The sequence below is a fragment of the Strigops habroptila genome, chromosome Z (assembly GCF_004027225.2).
Source record: "Strigops habroptila isolate Jane chromosome Z, bStrHab1.2.pri, whole genome shotgun sequence".
NCBI lineage: Eukaryota > Metazoa > Chordata > Aves > Psittaciformes > Psittacidae > Strigops > Strigops habroptila.
Window position 1 is genome coordinate 50,451,205 of NC_044302.2, and position 26,243 is coordinate 50,477,447.

Sequence of the window (26,243 nt, forward strand, 5' to 3'; positions counted from 1 at the left end):
GGAAATGCTGTATGCTCTAACTACTGTTGTGAATTTTCTGCATCTCTTGTGTAAATGACCTGAAAACACTGGATACTAAAAATCTCAGGCTTCCTCTTGCAGTTGTTTGGGGTTTTTTCTGAAAACACAAAATACTATCTTTTTCCTAGATTGGTAAATCAGAGACTTATAGAAGTGCAGTCCCAGGTTGAAGAGCTACAAAAATCCTTGCAGGATCAAGGTTCAAAAGCTGAAGATGTAAGTAGAAATGTACAGCAAACTTACATTCAACTAGTTACCGAAACTTTTTTTGAGACTTTCACCTTTTTGTAAATAATTATGTAAAAGAAATATGCAAATGGAGACTTGTGATAGTTTTCCATATTGATTCATATGGTCCTATCATGAAATTGTGCTTCTCTAAATAAGATGTGAGACCTAGTAAGACATTTGTCTAGAACAGAAAGCTGTCCTATGTAGGTGTCAAATATATTTTATTTGATTGTGTCTGTTCTGATAGTAAATTTAGCATTAAAATTACTTATTTAGAATAGAGAGTTTTGCAGGGAGTTAAGGAAATGTTAATTCTCCACATCTTAGTAAAGTATCTGAAGCTATTTTTGGTTTCATTTTCTTAAAAGTTAAGGCCTTTCCTGTCAGTGGAAGCTCTGTAACTGTGGATATAAATGTATCTTGTAATGCAGGAAGCTAGGCAGGCCAAAACTAAACTAAAAGTCAAATAATTAGGCCCTCAACATAATGCAGCATTTTCTGTTTCTGTGTATGGAGTTAACATTGCTTTTAATGTAAGAGTACACATCGTGGCAGTTAGTGTGGAAAACAACTTTCAGTCTTCCACTCAAAAATCGTGTTTGCTATCTCCTGTGTTTGAGAGAAGAAGCTCTAGAACTTTCTTGAAAGCAGTGATTTGCTGGACTGTACATGCACAGTGTATGCTTACAATCTCAGTGTATCGTGTAGCTAATTGGCAACAAGTTGTAATGTGTTGCTTTCTATTTTTGTGGGTTTGTTTTTAACTAATTTATATAAACGAGTGAAAGTTTTTACTAGCTGCTTATTTTTGAGTATCTTTAATTTAGCTTATCCTTTAAATTTTCAGAATAAACTGTATTAAAATAAAACATCTAGTCGAGTTCAAATAAGATTATTTTTCTTAAAATAAATTTTAGAACGCATTTTAAAATAGGTCCATACTTATTGTGTGATTCTGAGATATTCTTTGTTGTCTTAGCTATTGGCCAAAATCAGATTTTTCAGAGTGAACAAGAATATGAAAAAAATACTCTCAGATACTGAAAGTTGTAAATTATCCCTGCCTAATTGAATTCAGCTTTATTTACTGCAATTTTAATTGTGTCCCTTTTTGAGGCTCTGGTTTGGACAGTAATTTAGGACATGTCTGCAGCACACTTACAGGACTGCTTGCAGCCTATGTAGGCATCATCTGAGATGATTCTATTAACTGCAAAACACTATTGCAACACTACAGTACAACCTGCTGTGTTTTCCAGGCAGCCTGTGTCAATTCAGAGCTGGCAAGTTCACAATGCAGTTGTTGCATTCCTGGCTTATGTGTAGGTCTGACCATGTCAGCGGTGATTTATAGGCATGATCACATGGCCTGTTTAGTTCAGTGTGTAGGATTTCATTTACTGTTGAAGAAGCAAGGGTGTAGACTCAGCAGAGTATTGAGGCTGCAAGAATCTCTGAAGGTATTGACACCTCATCCAATCTCCTACACAAAGCAGAGGAAACCTCAAAGTCAAACCCAGCTGCTCAGGGAGATGGAATTTGTGCTGGGACCACCTGAGTTATTCTTGAGATACCCTTACAGAAAGAGTAATTCTTCAGAAGTGTGAGAAAAAGGGTAGAAAGACATGGATACAGTGGATGCAGCATTTTCAGCGTGTTTCCTCTGTTCTTCACTACTTTTCTGCAACTATGCACTGAAATCCATATTTTTGTGTACTTATACTGTAATTGTGGTCAACCCAGAAAACCTGATGGTTTTCACTCCAGAAATGTATGATGAGGGCTTGGGGTTGGGTTTTTGTTTTGGTTTTTTTGCTTGTTTGTTTTTTTTGTTGTTGTTGGGGTTTTGGGGGGTTGGATTTTTTGGTTTGGATTTTTTTGGGGGGTAGTTTGGTTTTGGTTTTGTGGTTGGTTTGTGGTTTTTTTTTTTTTTTAAAAAAGCTTTTTTTTATTTTAAAAGTTGAAGTAGTTTTTAGGCTTGACCAAAAAGTGGTAAAAGCACTATAGTAACCCAGGGAAGTATCATTGCAATAATACGTGCTGCTTGCCAAGGTTCACATGGGGAAGAAGATTTGATTTTGTATTGAAGTGCAGTGGAAGATTAATGTTAGAAATGTATCGGTGCCTAATATATACATTAGACCTGTAATGGGCACTGATGCATCCTGTTGGGATGCCTGATTAGTCCATCCTGCTTGTTGCCTTGCTACCCAGAGACAGGCCTCCTTACCCCAGTCTTCCAAACTACAGAACCAACTCAGATGTGCCTGGTCAGAATAGCAGGTTTGATATATTGTCCTTCAGCATGCAGTGGTTATGTGTAGCCTCAACAGGTACCCAAGGACAGCTTCAACTACATCATTTGCATGCCTTATTATCGCTCTCTTATGTCATACTTGTTCTCCCTTTCTCTGCCCTAATCCCCTCCTGTATAAACAACCTGCCTTTAGTTACTTCTACCCCACTGGGCCTAGCTTTGCTAAATCCATACTGCATCTGGTGTTTCTCATACTGTTATACATGCAATCTTGCCCTTACATGCTGTTACTGGTGCAGTTACTAAGTCCTCCTGACTTGGCACCTCCTTAAAAAGTCCCCAAAACTGATACCTGTGAAGTTCAGGCACTTTGCTCATTTGGTGAAACACTGGAACAGGTTGCCCAGGGAGGTGGTAGATGCCCCATCCCTTGAAACATTCAAGGTCAGATTGGAGGGGGCTCTGAGCAACCCGATCTAGTTGAAGATGTCCCTGCTCATTGCTGGGGGCTGGACTATACGACCTTCAAGGGTCCCTTCCAACCCAAACTGTTCTATGATTCTGTGATTACTTTTAGCACCTGTGAAATCTGACCATCCCTCATAGTGCTGTTAATAACTTATGTCATCTTCTCACAGTGTTACTAGTCTCATCAAGTGATTTTCTCAAGTCATGTGCCATAGTTTCCCTCACCCTACTGAATTAGCTTATCCTCAAGCCAGAGCCATCTGCCTGTGACCTTAGCATGCAGAACAAACCCAAACTTGTTCCTCAAAAAAGGGACAGACCTGTTCTTTTGGCTTGTTTAAGCATGAAAGAAATTTCCAGCAAAAAGACATTTCTATGGTTTTTTTGATGTAAGAGAAAGATAGCAATTAAATATCAGAGAGGATACCTGGTTTTTTTTTTAAACCACATCATAATAAGCATTTTTTCTAGTGTTTTGTAAGTGGAACTTGTTAGCAGTCAGAGGAAAAAGCAAAATAGCAGTGTATGTTTGCTGATATTTACAATTTTGTTATAGAAATGTTCTTGTATAATGAACAGATAAAATTTGAATGAAGTTAAATGTAAAACCAGCTAGCAATTGGATAAAGCTTGGTTTTTTTAATTGAGATTTTTTTTTTTAAGAGACTGGTCATCCTATGAGAGAACATCAGAACAACAATTATAGTGATGACTTGTTAGGATCAGAGGATTTGGATATGTGACATTGAAGCTGACAGAGACTTAAAAAAAAAAAAAAAGTAATGTTTGCACATTCTTAGAGTAATTTATTTGAATTTACCTTGTTGTAAGAATATACGGGATCTTTGTGTGGCTAAAATCACACATTTTACTTTTTATTCTTAATCTTGTGTCTTTAGTAAATAACTCTGGGTAAACTCAATCCTGCTTCTTTGAACTATGTGTTCTGTTTATCGTTGTTAGTTTCTTGCTTGCGAGAACATGTGATCTGTCTAGATGGGAGAGGGGTTGCTCCCACAACAATGCTGGTACTCTGCAAATAGTATATATAAAAATATACCAGTGGAATCAATGTTGACAAGCAGTTGAGTCTGTTCCAAACCTGGATGCAATATCAGGATCGCAAAAGAAAAGCTGGGTTCAGTTTTTATTTTCTTACCTTGGGAAAATGGGCACTGCTGCCAACTTTTCCTTTTCTTGTCCAAACCAACCAACAGTCCCCTAAATGATCAGACATAAGTGATGGTGCCAGTTTAAATGCTTTGTGACCAAGAAAGACACATACAAGCATTTATTGTTACAGAAGAGATGATGTTTCTGCAGTTGTTCAGAGGACTGGAAAAGAAAAAAACCCAAATGGTCAAACTCTGCAGATCCTTACCTGCTGCAAATTTCTGACTTTGAAATCAATAGTGTTATGATGGCTGGTTTGGTTTTTTTCGGGCTCTCCCCCTTTCTTACAGTGCAATAATGAAATCCAGCCTTGAAATAATGAAAAAGCATGACCCAAGAATGTGATTGAAGACAACATTTTGAAGTATTTACACTACAACAAAGCTAAAAGCTTTTTTTTGGTACACACGGTAGTTGTCTCTGTTGGCCAGGTGTCAAAACCTAGTTGAAAGAACATTGGAGAAAAAGCAGTGAAATAATTTTGTTGATGATTTTATCTTAGATTTTGATGGCGTCCTGGGCCATCTGTCACATGCTAGCCCTCCAATGTGATAAACCAAAAAGGCAGTTTCTGATTTAAATATTTTACATTTGTCTTGCATTCAATCACTGTGGCAATAACACAATTCAGAATCACTCCATAAAAACATATGCATCTCTTAATTTTGGTTGTAGCCCAATAGAATGCGTATTTTTCTCCTGGTTTGTTACTTGTATCATTTTTGTTTTAAAAGTACTTCCAAAATGGCAGTTGCTCTCCTTTGAAATTCTGATTTAAACACAATGATTTACAAATGTGCTTCTTTACTATTTTTATATTTTTGTTTTTAGTGGTATGTTTTAGAAAATGGTACAGAATGAAACTGCTGATGAGAACAGAGGAGAAAAATCAGCATGTGTGGAAAAAATGCATAGCTATAACTTTCTGTTCATGACTTTCTAAATAGTTTCTTCTGTTTGCTGCTGTTTTGCTTTATACTAATGTCATCTCTGTTTCTTGGCATGGGCTTCTGCTCAAGGCTATTGTGAGTATGGCTTTCTATTTACTTAACACTACTTTCAGTTTATAGACTTTTACTGGGTTCGTTTTTTTGAAAGATACTCGCTGTCTGTGAAGTGAGTTTAAAATTAAAATAAAATTTACTTTGAGGGTTTTATTCAAAGAGCTTATCTAAATGTGATTTAACCAGAAAGTGGAACACTGTAAGTTGTATAATAATGTTTACATGTCTGTAATCAATAAGGATGAGAAACAGAAAAAGGGCAAAATGTTTGCTATACTCCAGTCAGAAACACTCTACTCCCTCTAGTTTCTATGGGGGTGGGAATTTACTTCAACCAATTTGGTACTTGTCTTCATACAAATTGCATTGCAGTATTGGTAGGACGGCTCTTGCAAATTTTGCTGCACTTCCCAATTTCAGGTTAATTTATTAAGTCTAATAACAAAAGTACAGAAGAAACTAGAACAACTGCCATAGAGTTTTGTCATTTAGGTATCTTGTTTGTATCAATCTAGTTCCTTGGGAACATTTCCTGGGAAAACATTTGTAAAGTTGTAAAGCTCTCTAATTTCAGGGAATTCACGCAGCTGTGGAAAGGAGGATTGCTACCACAGAGGATGGCTTTACAGTTATGATCTAAAACTAAGTCAAGTAAAAAGTTGGATTTTGGTTAGAGTGTCAAAGTCATGTATTTTAGAATGATTTTGAAATCGTGTAAAAGCTCTACAATATATTAAAGTAAAACATTTCTTTTTCTGTTCTAGTCAATTCTTCTGAAGAAGAAACTTGAAGAACATCTGTAAGTATTTTGTTTGCCTGTTTTGTTTGCCATTTGAAATCATGTCTTTTCCATATGGCAAGGCAGGCAGACAGTCATTAATCAGGCATCTGGAAAATACACAAGTAAGAGAAAATAGATAACACAGGAATGTTTGGGAATCTGCTGTTCAGATACTCTTTTCATTTCTTAGAAAACCTTTGCAAAAGCAATAAGAGCAATGAAATAAACATCATTTTATAGTGGTTAGAAAAATTTGTTTAATCTTCCTTAAGATTTGTAAATCTTTACTGAAGGGGAGTAAGTAATTTTGTTCTGAGGAAAGCATGTTAATGTAAACAAAATTATTTTGTTTACTTTTTAATATACATTATGGCATAAAATGTAACATTTTACGAAATGTTATCATTTTGTTCAGCTATTTCTGCACCTCTATTACTTCCTTAAAATGCAGAAAGATGTTTGCTTTTTAAAAAAAAATAAAAAAAGTAGTTTCTGTTGCCTTTGGGTTTAGCTGTTCTTTCTCAGTGTAATCTCAATTACAAATATTCATTCTAGGCATGCATTGTGCAATTAAATGTATATGTTAATTGTACAATGTAAGTTTTAAAATTAAGTTTATAATTACTGAGAGTGAAGATGTTTATTGTTACAGTTCTTTGTACAACATAATGTTTTTCAGCCTATTTGTCAAATATTTCCACAGCCATATTTTTCTCATATGGCCCATGAGAAAAATCAACTGTGCCCTCAGAAATATATCACTATCTGAAGATTTTTTTGTACCACTTACCGTTCATTCAAGCACAGTAGTAATATTGGGAAAACAATATGTGCTTTCATGTTTTGTAACAGTGAGAAGCTCCATGAAGCTAACAATGAGCTACAGAAGAAACGAGCTATTATTGAAGATTTGGAACCAAGATGCAATAATAGTTGTGAGTTACCTGTGCAATCCATTTCTTTTCTTTAAAATATTTTGCATATATAAAGTCTTTATCTAAAATACCTAAAGGAGGTGCAAGATAACCAAAAAGTACATTTTAAATGCCAGTGATATGTACATTGTTAATTTTTCTAGAAGCTATGGTGACCAAAAAGATGCTTCTAACACTTGAAATGCAGGGTATAACATTTTAGAGACCACTGTAGTAAGAAACCACAGTACTCATAGAAATACTGAGTCAGTTTCATAACTGTCATTGAACATCAGCTGTTCACAACTGCATGTCTCCTAAGACCTAATTTAGTAGATCCTTGCTGCCATCACCAGGTTATTTTTACTCCCAATATATATTTCTTCAATGTTTTTTCAGAATTGTGTTGTAATTTGAGAGAATTTTCAGATACTGGTCAAGTGTAGGATATATGTCATATTGCTCAGATGGTATCAAGAACCCAGCATCCAGTTGTTTTTTAGCATAGTAATGCTACATTTTTCCTAAGAAGTATTGAAAAATGTAGATTTTATTTTTTTTTTCCCCCAAGCCTACTTATTATAGAACAAAGCCTTAAAAAATTGCAACCAATGTCAGCGTTTCTGGTTTGTGCCCAAACTATTTTATTTATGAAGAGATTGAGGAAGGTAGAAATATCTGTTCAGTATACATTACATACATTCTGTGCCCAAAAAGACTTCTCATTTGTGTTGAGCTAAAACTGCAGAATATATTATAAAGTCCACATCTTGGGAAATGTTAGAACACTTGGAAATGAGGTCCGAGGACTTCATGAGTAGCTAAGAAACACGTAATCCTATCATACGCGGTAAGCTTCACTGTGAGCACAGTAGCAGTCCTATGACTTGCTTGCTTCTGAACACCAGGGCACATTGAGGCTTCTGTACTTAGCTTACTGAAATTGCAAGTTGCTTTTTAAAAATCTACATCTGAACTTTGTCTTGGTAAAATAAAAATAGTTGTACCTTCTTCCTTTCTTTCCCTGCTCAGGAAATGTATTTGAATTATTCTTTCAGGTTCTTTTAATTATTGTGGACATAGCCAAAATGCTTGCGCATTGTACAAGAATCATGGCAGGCTTTGAAAAATGTACTCTTGCAAGTCTGGGAGACCGTCTGCTATTGGTCTTCTTACTGAGCAGTGAAAATTTTACTTGGTCCTGTTGCCAGCTTAGTGTTTTCTGAGTGCTTAGAAAGAAAACTGTAGGAAAACCATGAAAGAACATTTCAAAATGAGGCTGCAAAACAAATGGGCTGAAGGTTACCAATTATTCAACATTGTTTGAGAACCAGACATCAATGTTATATGCAATTTGATCCAGGATGATGCAATTTTTTTTCTTTTTAATTTTTTTTTTTTCCTGAGATCTGAGGAGATGTACAGAAGATGTATAAGCAATAGTGATTTGACATATTCTTGTATCAACTCAGAAAAAGCTGTGCAATGAACTTGTCCTACTGGTCTGCATTGCTGCTTAAGAAAATGTGGGGAGGGAAAGTAAATTGAGTATACTTGTGTCACAAGTCTGATAAATTGTGTCCAGTGTTACAGTTCAGCAGATTTAAGCAAGAGTTGTACCTGTTAAGAATTATTCCTTTTACATAAAACAAGAAAACTTGTATTCATCTGAGTTACGATATCAAGATCTTATGGAGTTTATAATTCATTGGTAAACTCATTTTATAAGTGTGTTCAGTGATGGGATTGATTGATGATTCCATTTCTCTTTTTTTTTAATACATGTATCTTTTAAAAAGGGCAAAATTTTTGTACAAAACAGCCATCTCATGAGATTATATAGAATACACATTTTGAATGTGATTCTAAGCTATTTAGTAACTAAAACTATGGTTCCTTATGTTGGCTTTTCTTAACTGAAATAAATTTTAGCTGTGCTTTCAATGTGTGTTGAAAAACATGAAAATAATATAATTATGTTATTTTCCAATGTGTGCATCTCTTGGCATTAAGCTCTCAAAATTGAAGAATTACAAGAAGCTTTACGGAAAAAAGATGAGGAAATGAAGCAAATGGAAGAGCGATACAAAAAGTATTTGGAAAAGGCCAAAAGTGTAAGTACAAGTATTCCATGTTAATGATCCCTCTCTGACAGACTGCACCATGCGTCCACTGTGAGGGAGTAAATATAAAGGAGGTATCCGTATACACGCTAGCAAGCAAAAGAGAAGGAAGGAGCAGTGAGTTCTTTGTATCTTCTTACTGTTACAGTACCTAACACAGATTAATTCTGCAGATGTTACCCTGGTTTGTGTTCATGACTGTTACCTATCTGTAAGCCCTTCTGATGACTCTGTACGAATGTCTACCCACTGCTACAGATTTTTGAGTCACCCAGACAAACCTTGTTAAGCATGCTTTCATATTGGCTGATGACAAGGAGAGGGTGTTAAACCCTTTCTAAATGCTGTGATAACCTATTTCTTTGCGTAAATTCTTCCAGACTTCTGATGCTGAGTGACAAGTGTATAGATCAGCTAAAGCAGTGTCCGTACTAGGGCTGGTGGTGTAGAAATAAATAGCTGTGCTGTAGTTTTGAATTGGAGAACCACTCCTGAAACACCTCAAGGGAAGGAAGCTCTTTGAGCAAGAGTACTGTTTAGTTGGCATTTGTGTTGGGACTTTTGGGGACTTCTGACACAGTTGTCATTAAGAGTTCTACCTCTTTGTACACAAATATAGCTTAGTAACACCAAGTACAGTCACAGCTGGACCAACAAACTCTGGTTTTGTCAGTTTGGCAGACAGGTAAAAGGAAGTCTGGGGTCCTTGCCTTCACGGGGGGATGGATCTGTTTGTGTGTGTTTCCAGATAGTATAGGCTTCTTGTGGTGCTCAGTCAGTAATGTCTCTCTTACCTGAGGCAGATAGATTGAAACACTTTTTTTCATTAATATAGTTTTTAACTACTTGAGATTTCATCAGGTCCTAATTGCTCACATAAACTGCTTATTCCTTTTGAGGGGCTCAGAATTTACAGGCAGAGGTCATTACGCATGTGCCAAAGCCTTCTTTACCAATTTAAATTTGATTTTGCTTTCTTAGTTCATCTTTCAACTGTGATTTCTGTTCATGTTCTGGTTTAACCATCTGGTTTAGAAAATATTTTAATATGGGCTCTTTTATTGATAGTTTTCCAAGTAAAGTGATCCTTTTAACTGAAACACCTATGAGAGCTGTTCCATTTCTCTGATGACATTCAGCATTCTCTTTGCATTTACTGACTAATATATGCTTCTGTTGAGAAGGTTGCTAGTACTTCAGTGTGATACCCAGGATGTGGTTATACTACCAGCTTTGAAACAGCAATATTGTGGTCTCAATCATAGTCCCATTTCTTCTTTTGCTATACATCGATATTTTATTTGAGTTTCTAAGCTACTTTCTACTAAAGGCTTAGGAATCTAAGCGTTTTGCTGGATTTATTACTGGTTTAGCCCTGTGTTTGCTAGCACTCATGATGCCTATGACGGATGCCTCATACAAACATAACCAGGTGTCCCTGCATCATATTAGTAACATAATGATCACACATGTGCCATTTCTAGAATGCTATCTAGAAATGACAGCACCTGGCACTCCAGGTAGGTGATCGTGGCATCTTTCCATAAGGACTGAAGTGGACCTTGCTCAAGTAGAAGGAATTCACAGGTAAGTAAACATTAGCTATAAAGCGATAAACCTTTGAGAACATGTTTCTACCACCATGGCCCCAAGGTCGTGCAGGTAGAGATACTGAGGTACTGGGATACTGAACCTCTTGGTTGCCACTTTTGCCTATCGGTAGTTTTGTTTCACAATCCTGTAAAAGAGAGCCCAGTTCAGATTCTCTTAACATACCATGGCTGATGTTCAGAGGCAGAGCCTGTCGTGCTGCCTGTCAAGATTATTTTTCTGGAGTCAGCCTCTGCAAAACTACACATCCCTCTGTTTAACATTTTGGAGTGTCATTTCTTAAACATTAACGTGGTTTAAGTCACTTTTCTTAACCTGGCTTAAAAGGTTGTAATTCCTTGATGTCTTTCTCTTCAATTAGATTGCTTTTGCATCTTAAAACCAAACTGGTTTTCTTTTACAGGTCATCCGTACTTTAGATCCTAAGCAGAACCAGGGTGCAGCTCCCGAGATTCAGGCTCTGAAAAATCAATTGCAGGAGCGGGATAGAATGTTTCATTCACTGGAGGTAGTAATCCTCATGTTTCCTGGTAGTTGCTTATTTCCTCATTGTGTTTTGGATATAGACTAATAATTTTATTATACTTTGGTTTTAAATGTATCCCTTTTTAATGTTTGTTTTATAGAAAGAATACGAAAAGACAAAAAGTCAAAGAGAAATGGAGGAGAAATTTATTGTTAGTGCCTGGTACAATATGGTAAGAATCTACCAAACCTTTTATTTTTTATTTTTTTTTATCTCCCCCCCCCCCCCCCCCCCCCCCCCCCGAAGTTCAGGGAATAAATTATTAATATTAGTTGTTTCTGTATTGTTTACAACAGCATTCGTTTTAGGTTCTTTTGTTTGAAAAGCATTTTCCAACACAGAGGCACAGAAACAAATGCTTTTTAATAATTTTATGCTATATGGGAGAATGTTCCTATGATAACCTTGGGGTGAATAAAGAAGAACGTGGTTGTTATTTTCAATTTTAAAACCAGAAATGGCACTTCCTGGAGGGAAAGATACCTCAGATTGCTATTTTGTAATTCCAGCCCTTCACTTACACTGGCTTTAACAGTGCTCAAGTTCACTTTCTTCTTTGATTCTCCACTCTCCAATCTTCTCGTTCTCTCTAATGTAGGGGCACAAGAAAAGCAATGCGGCTTACTCACTATAGTAAGTGCTCTGAAAAACAACCTCTTTAGCTTGGCTGCAAATTTAGAACCATGCAAAGGAAGAGCATGGGGCAAGACCCTCACTTGAGTTATTTAAATAATAAGAAAGTGATCTGTGCAGCCATACAGCTTTTGCTGGGCCTGTATGCTGGCAGATTTTTCGCCTTCGGCAAACGTGTTCAAGACTTCTCTTTGGCAGAGTGTGTCTGCATTGAAACTGCTCTTCAGATAAAAGGAATCCTGTGTAATGTTGATGTTTCATTCTGCTTGATCATAGAGTGCAAATTCCTCCTCTGTCTTCCATTGGAAGAGTTTCCTTCTTGCTATTCTGTGTTGTTATGTCCATGAATAGTAAGCCAAAAATGGTCCTTGAGCAGAGTGTTTGAATCCTTTAAATATTGAAGGCATTTTCAAGAGAATAACGTCTGTGACCAATTTCATAACATTAGTCTCACTGGCAAGCAAAAGACAAGGGTAAGCTAAGAGCTGTGGTTCAATGGCCTGTCATGAACTCTCAAGATAAGCACTGGTAATTTTGGCTGTGTCTTTCTTTCTCTAATTGGCCTCTGCTTTTGTACACACCTACACAGCCCGTCACAGCTTCTCTGAATTCCTTCTTGCATTTATTTCTGCTGAAAACATACTTTATCTCAAGATGTGCTCCTGCCATATGAGCTGGTATTTTCATAGAGGGTGACAATACTTTAATTATTTTCAGAAGAAAAGTACTCTTCTATGTTGAAGATGGGCAGGGTGGGAAGGGGAAGCACTTTGGAAAAGACTCATCTATTTATTATGTGTTTATGTGGAGATGTGTGTGTTCAGAGCTGGGGCAGTGGGGGACCTGCTTCTCAACATTTAGTCCAAACTGTAAGGGGTGGCAGTGTGGCAGAAGAAAAAGGCACACAGAGAATCAGGAAGAATATCTTAGCTTTATCCTTGAAAATATGATGCTTTGTGTTTGAAATTCAACACAGCTTTAGTCAATGTTGGTGAAGAAGGACATAATAAAATGTAAATGAGTAAAGTTGTTCAGTGTTATGTGTTGGTGTTCATTGAGAAGTTTCTCTTTGTTTATAGGGGATGACTCTGCACAAAAAAGCAGCAGAAGACAGACTGGCTAGCACAGGCTCAGGACAGTCCTTCCTGGCTAGACAAAGGCAAGCCACGAGCACAAGGAGATCTTACCCTGGTCATGTCCAGCCAGCAACAGCAAGGTAGAGATGCCTTGCCCTTTGAAAGAAAACTGCCCTGTGATCCAGGCCACTTCTGTTGCAAGTGACAACATTCAAGAAAAGTCAACCAGCATCCTTTCTCTTTCTTCCTTGTTACTGCTATTATTTTACACTTCAGGAAAGGGCTTTATTATGGTTTCTTATTGTTCTGTAATGCCCTTTGCGTATATTTTTTGGAGTCCACCTCTCTCTTTCTCTTTGCATTTTTCGAATGTGCCAAAGTTTTGAAAACATCTAGAGGAGTGCTGTATAGTAACAGAGTCTTACTGATATGAAGCATGGTCTCTTAGGAAAAGCCTCATACTGGCTGTGTAACAATATAAACTTCCTCTCACAGTTGATATATTTGTGCCTATAAGGTTGTTATGCTTTATAAGACTGTCTTTGTTCAAAGGGAATTCGGCTTTTTGTTTCATGTGCTAACCTGTTGCTTCAGAAAAAATGCTGATAACTCATTACAGAAATGCAAAATTCATATATAATGTTATTGTGAAAAACTTACCAATGGCAAAAAGAAATGGGGGGGGGAGTATGTGTGGGGTTTAGTTTTGTTTGTTTACTTGTCTTGTTTGGGGGGGTTTTGTCTTGTTTGGGTGGTTTTTGTCTTGTTTGTTTTTTCATTTTGGGATTTTTGGGGGTGCTTTTTGAGTGGGGTTTTTTTAATCTCCTACATACAAGACTTGCACTTATTCTTGGCATTTAATAGGGAAGCAGGATGATTTTTTTTTTTTTTTCAGGGTATTACCTACTGGTGTTACCTCTTTTGCTGACAGAGCTGAATATTTTCAAATGGTTTGTTTCCGCTTCTTGGTCAAGTGTAAGCTTAAATACATACTAGAAAAAGATTGAGAAATGTTTAGAATGCTCTGATATGCTACTGTATCATCCATTAAAAAGGACATTTGTTTCAAAATTTTATAATTATGGATGAACAGTACATAACAGATCAAGGCCCTGATTGATATTGTTGATGTTAATGTATTCCAGTTGTCATCCTCTGCTAAAAGACTTGCTTTTAATATACTGATTCAGGGTATAATTGTATTAGTTGCCTTATTAATGGTACCAGTGCCTTCAGGTGAGTTTGTTGCTGACTTTGTTGGAAACTGGCTGTTTTGTTGTACTGCCTTTTTAGCATGTAGCTGATTAATTGTATGCCATTTGTTGTAGCACTTTCATGTTGATCAGTGGGGTGGATGGTAAACCATACTATTAATTTAGGTTCTGCTCCTATGAAGTTCTACTTTTTCGCTGACTAATTCTTTACTTTCCCTGTCATTTTTGTCAAAGAATTGACACACAGGACCTGATTATTGGTTGACAATTCCATATGCATACATCTTGTGGTGATTCAGTTTTAAACATTTTTCATTTAGAGACTGTTTGGACCCTCATATACATGCAGTCTGATTTAAAGATTCTTTTACCTTATTTTAATGCTCTCCCAAGTAAAAACATCTTTCATAAATCCCTTTAGAGAGAAGGCATACTTGAATTTATTAATCATCTGAAGGTCGATGTCTGGGCTATGCTTGCCAGGTTAGATAAAACAATGAAAGTTTCTTCTTCTGTGCAGAAAGGTAACGATGTAAAGTCTAGGACAATTGTCTAGGACAATTTCTGTACTCAGTGAGGTGATAATCGTGTTGCCTTTTACTGACATACGGAGTGCTGAAGGGACAAGAATTCAGATGTCTTGTCTAACAAGATGACCACGGTTTGTGGGGTGTCTTTTACTGATCTTATGGTGCAATACATTCTAGTCATTTGAAGAACCCTTTTTACTACGTGGCATGTGTGAACAGGAGCAAATAAAATCACTTCTGAGGAAATTTGATGTTCTTGTTTGAGATTACAGCATTTTATGTCACCAAGAAAAAGAACCTGAGAATACCTAAAGCTCCATTTTTATATTAATCTGGCTGACCCTGTTACCAAACTGCCAAAGCGTATTTGTGAAAGCAAAGAATACTAGCACCTTAGTGGCAAGTTTTATTTCTTAATTTTGTCTAGTAATTGTGCAGGTCTGAAATAACTTGAACACAATCTGCACACTGGAATAAAAGTACTTGCCTTTATTATTTCAGCCTTTGTTTTGTTGTTTTGCCTCCAAAGCTTTGATGACAGGCAAATACCAGTGACGGTTCGGAGATGAACAAATGCTGATTAGAAGCCTCATTTTTATCTTTTACTTTCCTATCTCTCAAGGCTTCTTCACTTCTTGATGGTTGTTAGCTTTTATCTTCTACTTTGTGGTTCTGGTTGGTCTTTCCTTGTCCCTTGAAATAAGACATTGAAGTGTTCTCTGTAATTCCTTTCAAGAATATATAGTTTCATTTTATTGCATCAAAGAGCAAAACAAGACTAATATTGAGTCTGTACTTTACTGTTGCTGATAGTAATTGTTAGACAAGATAGAACAAGCATTTTGTCTTCTGAGAATTCTCAAACTTGTGGAAATTCTGATATTTGCCAGAATGTGTGTTGAATATAAAAATCTAAAAATATACTGCAATCTTACAGAAATATCCACTGTAGCTATCCAGTTCCAGTAAGTCATTTGTTCTGTCTTCTAATGGTAAACACCAGGAACTTCATTCCTTGTTCTTGAGCATTTAACTTCTTTTATTTACTGGATACATAATTTCTTAATCTTTGGGTGTGGATGAATGGAGTTGGTGAAATCATTAAGCCTTCTCTCTCACAAGAACAGTTTCTTTACAGGAAGGGTTAAGCTTCATTATTTTCCTTGCTTGTTATATAGCTTTCGAAGTAGTGTGGTAGTAAGAAAAAGAAGGGGCTCAGAGTGTGACTTCAGGGAATAAGCACATGTATAGATGAGCTACCAGTGAATGCTGGCTATTTGTCTTATCTTCAGTAATAAAAGAATGCAAGCAAAAAAAAACAACAAACCCAACCCTGTAAGACAGAATTCCCTCAGTGCATTACATACTTCTAAAACGCTTTTAGGAACACTTTTTCAGGGGCAATAAAGACTATTTACATCAAAGTTGCAGTGGTAATTATTGAACCAATGCTGTAGCCTGTCCTGATACACTAAAAAAAAAACACCCTAGAACCTTCAGACTGAGGTTAAAGAGCAAAGGTTCTCCAGGGCAGTGATGAAACAGCTGAAGAGTTCATGAGAGTACATTCCTGAGCACTGTGCCAAGGATCTGCCACGAAAAGTATTTCTGACAGATTTTAATTATTGCCAGTAAAAGATAACAGTTAAGGGGACAAATATTTTCATTATTCAGAGCAGAAGCTTAGCTTCAGGTCTTAAAGGATATGTGTGCAGTCCAGTTTGTATACTTCTGTGGAGAGTTAAGTTGTTAGCATATGTGATCAGACATTACAGAAAAGAATATTCAAGTTCCCTATTTTCTTTGTAGGTAGCACTAACCACTTGGATTGTAACGTGTATTTTCCAAATGCTGTAAAAACTGAGGTAATCTAGTTTCCACCCACAGTGAGAAGGAAAATAAACAACTAGAGCACACAGCTTTATATATTGTAAAATGAAATAAATACATAATGGCTACAAAATGCTTTTCATTATCTTTCTTGGAAATAAGCAAATGGCAATCTTTAACCTGTTCTGATGTCATTTGAGATAGCAGTAATGCTTCAGCAAGTTTTCTGTGGCTTTCTATTCCTGGTAAGGAGCATCAGCAGTTTTACATTCATTGTGTCTAAAAAAATTAACAGTGAATATTCCTATTACTGCTTTATGTTGATCTTAAATAGTGATGAGCCAGCTGTCAAGAAAATTTAAGAGGATTTGGCAGCTTGGGTAAGATCCTCAGTATTTTGATATGTGCAGGTAGCTTTTGCTTCTCCTCAGTTCCCTGGTATATGAAACTATCCACTTAACAGCTTCAGAAATGATTTTTTAGTGGATTTAATTGTCTACATTTTTCTGTAGGTTTGGTATTTGGAAAATAGTTTAATGTTACCACTTGATTTTCTTTTAGTGATTTGGAGGAAGACTGTCCTGAATGTGGCTAATTTTTCTTTTACTTATGAAGCGAAACAGTACCTGAATTTTATTTATTTTATAGAGATTTTTATTCTTGCCCAACATTTTGACTTTTTGCAAGGATTGATGAGGGAGGTATTTTTTGCACTCAAAGTCAGCTATGCAGTACTGACTTCTTATGGGTTTTTGCACATGTGTTTTAGGTAGAATGTGGACTGTGTGTTTTGCAGTAATATTGTGTTGATAAACTTCAGTATCTCCAAATGAAGTTCAGCAAATTTTGCAGGCATTTTCCTCACCAGGATTGTACAAATAACTAGCTAAAAGGGGTTACTCTGTCAAGAAATACTTTAAAGTGGTATTTTTTCCTGTAGCCAAGTAGTCATACTTCAGAGGTGTCACCTACAGAGTAGTTTAATAGCTGGATTATGACTGAAATGTCATCTCAGGAAGTCAAGCACTTACAAAGAAACTTTTTCAGAAACCCTTTCTTTGAACAACTGTTATTAGCTGGTGCTTCGAGTATGACGCATTTAGCATTATATTAAAATGAAGGAGTGAATTGATAAAACAATGTAAATGTAAAGATAGGTAAGCAAGAAATTCAGTGAATGAGGCTTTTTAACTTTACAAACTGCACACAGCCCAGACACGTGTCCCCTCCCAAATCTGAGCAGTCCAGCTCCCTTCTGTATTGGCATGGGCACTGTGTTTCCACTTTGTGCCTTGCGTTGGGAGAAAGAAGTGAAATCTTGTGTTATCTCGTAGGTTGGTGTAGGAGCAAGTAACAAATCTCACTTTTGCTCAGAACATCTCCACAAGCCAAATCTTGTGGCTTGTGGCAGATACCAGATTCTAGGTAGGATCCTAGCCATACCTCCAGTTTGCACTTTCAAGGAATCAAGAAAGTGTCCTCAAATGACTGATTGCATTCCCTTGCTGCTGTGATCTTTCTTCCCTCGGGAAGCCCAGTGAAGCAGCAGCTTGTCAGTGACTCTGCAGGTTGTAGGTGAAAATAAGGGATGATTTCTTCAGTTTGAAGATTGGAGACAGGTGCAAGTAATTATTTAAGTGCAAAAATCTGAAGAGCAGTATCTTTCACCATTTTGCATTTTGGTGTTTATTTAAAAACAATAGAACCTGAGCTTTTCGAGCTGTTTGGGTTTTTTGTTTCGTTAATTAATTTTGAATTGCAGTTGATTAAGTGTTAGAGGCTTTACCTATGTGAATAAGGCAAAAGCTATCATTATCAGCCAAGGCAACCTCAGACTTCTGGCAATCCGAACATCTTGACTCTGCTGCCAGCTTCACTGCACAGTATTCGAGGACTTACCTAGTTTTGTCCTCTGTTTTTGCTTGACTTTACTTTTGTAGATTCATTGAAGCACTGGGACACAAAATGCATTTTTTAAATGTATCAGCTCACTGAATTAGGTAGTGAGTGAATGTTGATTGAGGAGCTCTAGAAAACTTAACAAACCATACAGTCTCATGGGGCATTGATGCAATGGCGTATAGCCAAGGCAGCTTCTCAGACAAATTGTTCTGGTGTCAGATCAGTAGGAGCTCATGATAACTGCTGTGCAATTGAAGTCCTAATCTGTTAGTTGCTGAGGGATGGTCTTACTGTTAACTGTAATACAACCAAGATTCTAACCTTCACTTTTAGGCCTTGCGGAAGTAATGCAGGACTGTCCTGAAGATCTCTGCATTCTCTGTGTTAGTTGGCTTTGGTGGCAAATCAGTAATTTCCTCTGCTGCTGTTTGCTGTGTGCTGTGTGTATAACGTAATTCAGAGAAGTGCATATCCTTCAGTTGTCTTTGCACTGTGTGTCGGCACCAGACTGAAATCAGGTTCCATTTGTCAGATAAAAATTTCTTGCTGCTCTCTTGTTGCTTTGGATCTCAGAAATTGATCCATACAGCATGAAAATACTGCTTATAGAGGGAAATCCAGGCAAGCTGGGAAGGCTTTCCTGTCTAGTGGTGGCTTTATTCATTGCTTCACTTTAGAGAGGTCCTGTATTATCAGATGAAGTCAGAGTATCACATCTCAGACAGGGGAACATGGTTTTTTTAATGTTACTTGCAAAAGCAAGTATTTCCACAGGTATAGGATAACTTATTCTGCAAATGAAACTGGAATCCCTAATGGTTATCCCCAACTTTGGGAAGAGGAAATCAACACGAAGGCCAGTTCTTAACATGTTAACATGCTTGTTTTGTTAGCATGATCATGAAAAGTGAGCAGAATTTTAAGAGGAAATCCCAAGTGGTGTAATATTTATGGGCTTATGAAATAGTTGTTGTGAGACCATCAGATTTTTTATTTGGATTTGCATATAGCCTTCATTATGTCATTTTAAATTATAAATTATATATAGAGATTATAGTTCTCACAAAAGATTAGTAGGCAAGAGAGGAAACCTATTTCCTGGAGGTATCTGTGATTTCAAGAGAGATTTTAAAGCTTTTATTTAGCAGTATCAGTGAAATCTTGGAATAGTTATAAGCTGAATATTAGAAGGCCACAGTTCTTGGAATTTATACTCTGCTTTTTATTCTGTAGTTGTAAGAGTTATAAAAATGCAAAGTGGTGTTAATACAGCTTTGGAAGATGGTATGTTGAAAGGCTCCTCTCAAAAATCTAAAGCAAGCACCACGAAGAAGACAACGTAGAAGAAGACATATGTCTTCTTCCACGAAGAAGTCAGAGAATAGATGCAGAAAGAAAAACAAACTTCAGCAGTAGAAGCCAGTGAGTAATGAATTTAGGAAATCTGCAGGAAGAAAAATCTGGAGTCAGTTATTTCAAAACAGAATCTTGGCAGAAATATTTAGTGTTAGTGTTAGACTTGAAAATGAGTAGACTCTGATAGCTTTGGTGATTATGTTACAGAATCCTGCTTACAGACAGCAGATTGTTGACTACAGAAAGCCTGGACCACTTTAGGGCCAAATGTAGTCTGAACAGGAAAAAAGTAGTTGCTCAGAGAGGTCATGTGGCTGGGTTTGGTTTGGGAGTTTTTGCATCAGATCTGACTTGCCTGAGCAGTTGTGTTGGTAGGTACCTCCAGAGCTGGCTTTCACAGGTTAGTGAAAAAGGCTGACATTCTTTCCGAAGCTTCGATGTGCTGGAGTTGTCCCAATCACTTCTGTGTGTTGAAAAAACACAACAGGACAGCAAGAAGTTAAGGAAGATTTTAAAGGATGGATAACCACTTGTTAGTGGTTAGACATCCGTCTGCCACATCCGTCTACTTGTAATGAAGTAGAGCTAATGGGATGAGGCACTGAATATTGAAGCGAAACACCTCACCAGGAAATAATCCCCCAAGCTAGCAACAAGCCTTCACTTATAGCTGGAATATTTTGGACTGGCAAGGGAAGGAAATAAGAGAATGTCGCTCCTCTATAGAGACATCATCTGCTGCATACACTGCCTCTTTCTGAAGATGCTGCAGGAGTAATGACAGGTTGTGCTGAGTGAATTTAACCTCACATCTCACATCTCTGTTGTCTCCTGAAGTGTTGCTGCCTCAATACGTAGCTTTCAAATATATTGATTAATTTTGAGGAGTTCTCCAAGAGAAAGAAAGTGACAGATAATTTTTTTAGAACAAGAAAGAAAAAGGGCATCCCTGAAAGAGAATATACTTTACTGAGTTTAGAAGATCTCTCAAAAGTACTGTTAACTCAAAGAGAAACCTACAATGTCATTTCTGTTTATGTGCAACAGGACACGTGAAGTGCTATTAAATAAAAAGTGTGAACTAAGTAATAGCCAGGTGAGACTAAAGGAGAAGACTCTGTATTCATTTATGCACAGTAGGATACATGCTTACGTAGCTTGAACTTTTAATTTTTTATAGACTAACTACAGTAATCTTCATATTATTAATCATGAACTCTGTAACTTTATGCTCCCAAGCAGTGCCAAGCAGGCTTAACAGACAGTGATTACTCACAATACACCTTTGCAGTCTGCTTTGAATGTGTTAATTCTTAAAATTTTTATTCCATTTGATTTATATCTATGTGTTTCTATGGGGGGGTTCAGCTATGGTTAGTATTCTGGGTTGGTGAATCAGAAGGAGAAAAAGAGGGATACACAAGCTTCATACTTGCAGCAGAAAGATATTTTGCAATAAGTCCTTGAGTTTAGTTATAAATATTCTTCCTTGTCTATTTAACCTCATTTTCCTGTCACAGAACCTATTCTTAGAATCGTTTTTGACCAGTGCAATACTAGGGAGAAGTGGGGAGAGAAACAGTTTGCACGCTTTGAATTCAGTCTGGTGAAGCTATTTTCCCCTTTATACTGTCACAGCGAATGCAGTGTGAAAATGAGAACGAGCAGACTGTGCTGTGCCTTGCTGTGTGGGGTTACTTGTGTTAATTGGGGAAGCTGAAAGCACCGTAGCTGTGTTAGTAAAGCATTCCGTTTCAGTTGCATTGGCCAAGAAAGAAGGTGCATCAAAACAGATGGAGCAATATGCCAACCTCTCCACTTCTCTTCCAAACTTGTATTCACTTCCACAGCATTGTGGCATGCTCCGTGGGCTGCTCAGTGGCTCCTACTCAGCTTATTTTAACAAGAACACGTATCATTTTCCTGCAATTCAAACCTGTATTTGCATGCATGAACAGAACTTGCTGGTGTAGGGCGGCAGTGGTGCTCTTGTAACATCACATGCAGGATGAGCTTTGATGAAATACAGACACTTAAAAACTTCAGTGGTGCTCAAAGGCTCAGGCAGGGTCATTACAGCCCTGATTGCCTTTTAGTATCTAATCACACGCAGTATTGGGCAGGCACCTTTGACTTTATATTACTTTGGTTTTTTAACTGTTGTACTTGCAGACAGCAGGAGTGCCTGAGACTTCTTCATCGCTGTGTAAACCTAGTTTCCATAGCCGTGTTAGCTGAGAATGGTGCCCTGAAGGACTTTAATCAGAATTGTTTAAATTTGTCTGAATTGTGTCTACATTTACATATTGTTGAAGGCTGTTTTGTTGTTCTTTCCAATCATTAGCAACCTGTTAATTTGAAGAGTTGCTTTGGCAATGTTTTTCTCCATGAATTTGCCAACTATAAGTAGAGACAGCCTTACTGAACTGCTCTGAAAATTCCTGTTTTCTCTGTTTTTTTTTTTTTTAACAGTAATACCTTACCTGCTTTTTAACTTTCTTCTTTATTCTTTTATTTGCAGTGATGTGGTTGCATGACCTGCAGCATTATTATAACAGGGACTGTTCAGTGCATGACTTGCTTTTCTGTCCAGACTGCATAACCAAAACTTAACCAGTTCTACACTTAAGACTCATGGCCATCTGATTTCAGAGGGAGATCTACTTGCAGAGAAGCTTATCATCCTGGGGAGTGGCTTTCCCATTTCCCACTTCCATTTACTCTTTCTCTTCACAAAAAGTCTCCTATGAGGCTAGAAGAGAGGAAATTCAGAACTCAACAGGAGGCATTCTGCAAACTGACAGAGCATTGTCAGCTCTCCATTTTACTTCTGCCTGCCCACTTTATTGAATTCTGATTAACAGTATTAACACACAGAATTCCTGCAACAGTTTCGTATACTGAACTACAAAAATCTAGTCTTAATATTCCTAAAAATGCCTTTTGGTTACTGTTAAAATTTCAAAGCGCCTGCACCCTTAAAGGATCCACTTTGAGTCTTTACATAATTAAAGTAAAGCGAAGGAGGTGTTTTACCGGGAGAAATTACTAATGAATTGCTGCTTGGCCATCCCATCTTCCTTAGAAAACGAGGCAAGGTTCATCTGCAGATCTCCGAGCCAGGCAAACTCCCTGGGCGATATTTTGTTCACAGACACTGCCTGCTTCCTCACTATGTATATACACAGTAGTTTGTGGCTGTTGTATTTTTCTCTCTACATTTTTGCCGTGTTGTCAGTTTCTTTCAGAAACTTCTTTTTCTTTTCAGTCTGTGTACAATTGTTAAAACAATCTGAAGAAAGAACTGAATGGAGATAAGTACGAAAGCCGCCTACACTTGCAGTATTATGCAGACTCTCCTTGCCAGTTTATAATTATTTGGATCTTGTATCTTTCACCTGTACTATTTTTCTTTATTTCTTCTTATCGCAGTCTTAGCTATTTGATTTCCAATTGCACTAGCTTGTCTTTTTCTTTGTATTATGAATATGCCATATGTAGACAGTGTAACTCAAAATGCTTTGTACTGCCTATATTAATTTAAAAAGCTGCTTATTTAATATTCTTAAATATCTGCACATTTGTACTACTGTATCTTTGTTTTGTATTGGGCATCCAGTACTGGCAAGATTCAGAAGACGAGGGAGTGCTGTAGTGTTGTATGTTAAGAGGTTTATTGTGTAGGAGTTAGTCTGTAATGAATGGATGAGGGGGCTTTTAAGCCATAGGACTTGCCAGAAAATCTAAAGCCTGAATGATGAGTACTGCAAGTGGTTTGGTTTAAATCCAGTTCTAGAGAAACCCCATTCTTGCTCACTTGGATCTTAATCCTGCAAAAACATAAACACATACATACTCTGCTTGTTCTGCTTATTCAGGCAGTAGCACAACCACCAGCCCTGTTTCCACGAGCACCCCCATGCTGAGAAGCGTGTCTGCAGGTCTCTGCAGTCGCTTCTAGGCACAGGACACAGTGCAAGCCTCATCCCTGGCCCATCAAGGGAGATCCTGGGCTGAGCTGTGTGTTCAACCCTCGGGGTCCTGATGCCCTCTGCGCCACCAGCATTGTGCAGAATGACTTGGGGAAAGACAGGTCATGTCCCCTACGGCAGGGACTGTGCTACCCGGCACAGGGAAGGGCAGGGGGGAATGGGCTTCAGGCACACCATGCAAGAGAGGTGGGGAATAAGCATTAAGATCCCAGTGAGAAGTGTGTGGCATGTTCTCTTCTGGATCCCACACCAGACAGGGGAGCCAGTGGCTGCCAGGTGCTGTGGCTGACAGTGGTCCGGAAAGACTTCCGGAGGGGGATATGTCTCCCAGTCCGCCAGGACCTGGGACAGTGAAGTCTGATGTGGACAGTGGGATTGAGTGCGCCCTCAGCAAGTTTGCCGATGACACCAAGCTGTGTGGTTCGGTTGATACACTGGAGGGAAGGGATGCCATCCAGAGGGACCTTGACACGCTTGTGAGGTGGGCCGATGCCAACCTTATGAAGTTTAACCAAGCCAAGTGCAAGGTCCTACACCTGGGTCGGGGCAACCCCAGGCACTGCTACAGGCTGGGCAGAGAAGAGATTCAGAGCAGCCCTGCAGAAAAGGACTTGGGGGTGTTGGTTGACGAAAAGCTTAACATGAGCCGGCAGTGTGCACTTGCAGCCCAGAAAGCCAACCGTATCCTGGGCTGCATCAAAAGAAGCGTGACCAGCAGGTCGAAGGAGGTGATCCTGCCCCTCTACTCTGCTCTTGTGAGACCCCACTTGGAGTACTGCGTACAGTTCTGGTGTCCTCAACATAAAAAGGACATGAAGCTGTTGGAGCGAGTCCAGAGGAGGGCCACGAGGATGATAAGAGGGCTGGAGCACCTCCCATATGAAGACAGGCTGAGGAAGTTGGGGCTGTTCAGCCTGGAGAAGAGAAGGCTGCGTGGTGACCTCATAGCAGCCTTCCAGTATCTGAAGGGGGTCTACAAGGATGCTGGGGAGGGACTCTCCCTTAGGGACTGTAGTGGTAGGACAAGGGGTAATGGGTTCAAACTTAAACAGAGGAAGTTTAGATTAGATATTAGGAAGAAGTTCTTTACAGTGAGGGTGGTGAAGCACTGGAATGGGTTGCCCAGGGAGGTTGTGGATGCTTCATCCCTGGCAGTGTTCAAGGCCAGGTTGGACAGAGCCTTGAGCCACATGGTTTAGGGCAAGGTGTCCCTGCCCATGGCAGGGGGGTTGGAACTAGATGATCTTAAGGTCCTTTCCAACCCTTACGATTCTATGATTCTATGATTCTATGACCTGCGGGCAGGATCTTGGGTTTGGTGCTGACTAGGAGGCTGTTCCTGCAGCAGAGAGGCAGCAGCACTTTCATCAGACTGAGTCCAGCAAAGCGCTGAAGGATTTGTCTTTCCAGGTCCTCGCCACTGACCCCTTTGTTACGTGTTGGGGCAAGTGGAAGAACTCCTCTCTGTTGGGTGTTATGGCACAGATTGTTTCTCATTTCCAAGTGCTGCTTGGTCCAGGGCCGCACCAGCCCCAGGCCAGGCTGGGTGCAGGCCCCGGGTCGGCGCCGTGCAAGGCGGGAGGGGATGGCTGTTTTCATGCACCCGCCTGCACGAGCATCCCGATGAAGCCGAGCAGTACCTCATTTCTCCAAGTGCTCTGTGCAAATTAGAGACTAGATATCAGTTGTTCTTGAGCCTGAAGACATTTGTATGTAAGTGTGTTTAGCTTGACTGAAGTTGTCTGAGTTCACTCAAGCAACAGAGGTGCTGGGTACAGTCAGCAGCTTTCAGCGAGTGAGCTGGCCACTTGGGTTAGATGAGCCGAGCATCTCTGTCGCAAAGTGATCGCGAGCTCACAACTCAGAGGTGATCTCCAGCATGTCTCTGATATACTAACTTTGTTTGTGCTGCATAGAAAACTCTTTTACTTTCTTAATAGCAGCTTGTTTGACAGTCCCGAATTAAGTGTTGACCAATTATCAAAATAACTGTTTGTGAAGTTGCCAGTGATATATTTTCTGTAAACGAATTGATTCCTAGAGGAGTGTCAAAACATTACTTTCCCATTTCAGTTCATCCATGATTTGTGTAACTACCAGACTGTCATGGTAGCAGCATCAATATACATATCTGTATATAGAAAAAAAAATGTCAGTAATGTTCATTGGAATCAAAAGGTTTGAATATTTTTTCCCAATCAAATCCACTAATGCTTCCAAGGTGACAGAGTGTACAGTTGTTAAACAAGTTGTAAATAAACGCTTATATAAAATGTAAATGCTTGGTTTTCCTTCACTTGGTTATGAACAGAGGCCAATGCGCAGTTCAACCATGGTGTTGTGGGTTTGAGCCTGCAAGTGCTGTTCTGCTCTGTGAGCTGCTGGGGGCTGTTAGGGGCTGCTGCAGCCAGTCAGTCCATGGTAACAGGGTCCTCTGTGGAATGGGAATAGCACAGATAATACAAACCTTGCCTTTCAATGGACTTACTTAGGATCACTCGGGATGCACTACAGAATAGATGGGGGGGGAAATGGTCTCTCTACCATGCACACCTACACCTGGGCTGCTTCAGTGCCACTGGTCTGTCTCATTCTGGGATA

At 38.5% G+C, this 26,243-nt stretch overlaps 1 protein-coding gene and 1 long non-coding RNA gene across 8 annotated transcripts in view; both read left to right on the forward strand.

Moving 5' to 3' along the window:
• HOOK3 (hook microtubule tethering protein 3) overlaps positions 1–25,921 on the forward strand; it is a 90,350-nt gene extending 64,429 nt beyond the window's left edge. For 4 of the 7 annotated variants that reach the window (XM_030470456.1, XM_030470459.1, XM_030470458.1 and 1 more), the window contains 9 exons: positions 150–237; positions 5,170–5,175; positions 5,919–5,953; positions 6,788–6,870; positions 8,863–8,963; positions 10,987–11,091; positions 11,210–11,281; positions 12,822–12,958; positions 22,172–25,921. In XM_030470456.1, coding sequence (XP_030326316.1) covers positions 150–237; positions 5,170–5,175; positions 5,919–5,953; positions 6,788–6,870; positions 8,863–8,963; positions 10,987–11,091; positions 11,210–11,281; positions 12,822–12,958; positions 22,172–22,187 — 643 coding nt within the window. In that variant the 3' untranslated portion in view covers positions 22,188–25,921. Of the gene's footprint in view, positions 1–149; positions 238–5,169; positions 5,176–5,918; positions 5,954–6,787; positions 6,871–8,862; positions 8,964–10,986; positions 11,092–11,209; positions 11,282–12,821; positions 20,272–22,171 lie in introns of those variants that run through there. The other 3 variants (XM_030470457.1, XM_030470460.1, XM_030470461.1) reach the window with 2 other exon arrangements.
• Positions 244–4,328, forward strand: LOC115600970. The gene is made up of 2 exons (XR_003989202.1): positions 244–655; positions 696–4,328. It is a non-coding gene; the product is annotated as an uncharacterized LOC115600970 (long non-coding RNA).
• Positions 25,922–26,243: the final 322 nt, after the last annotated feature.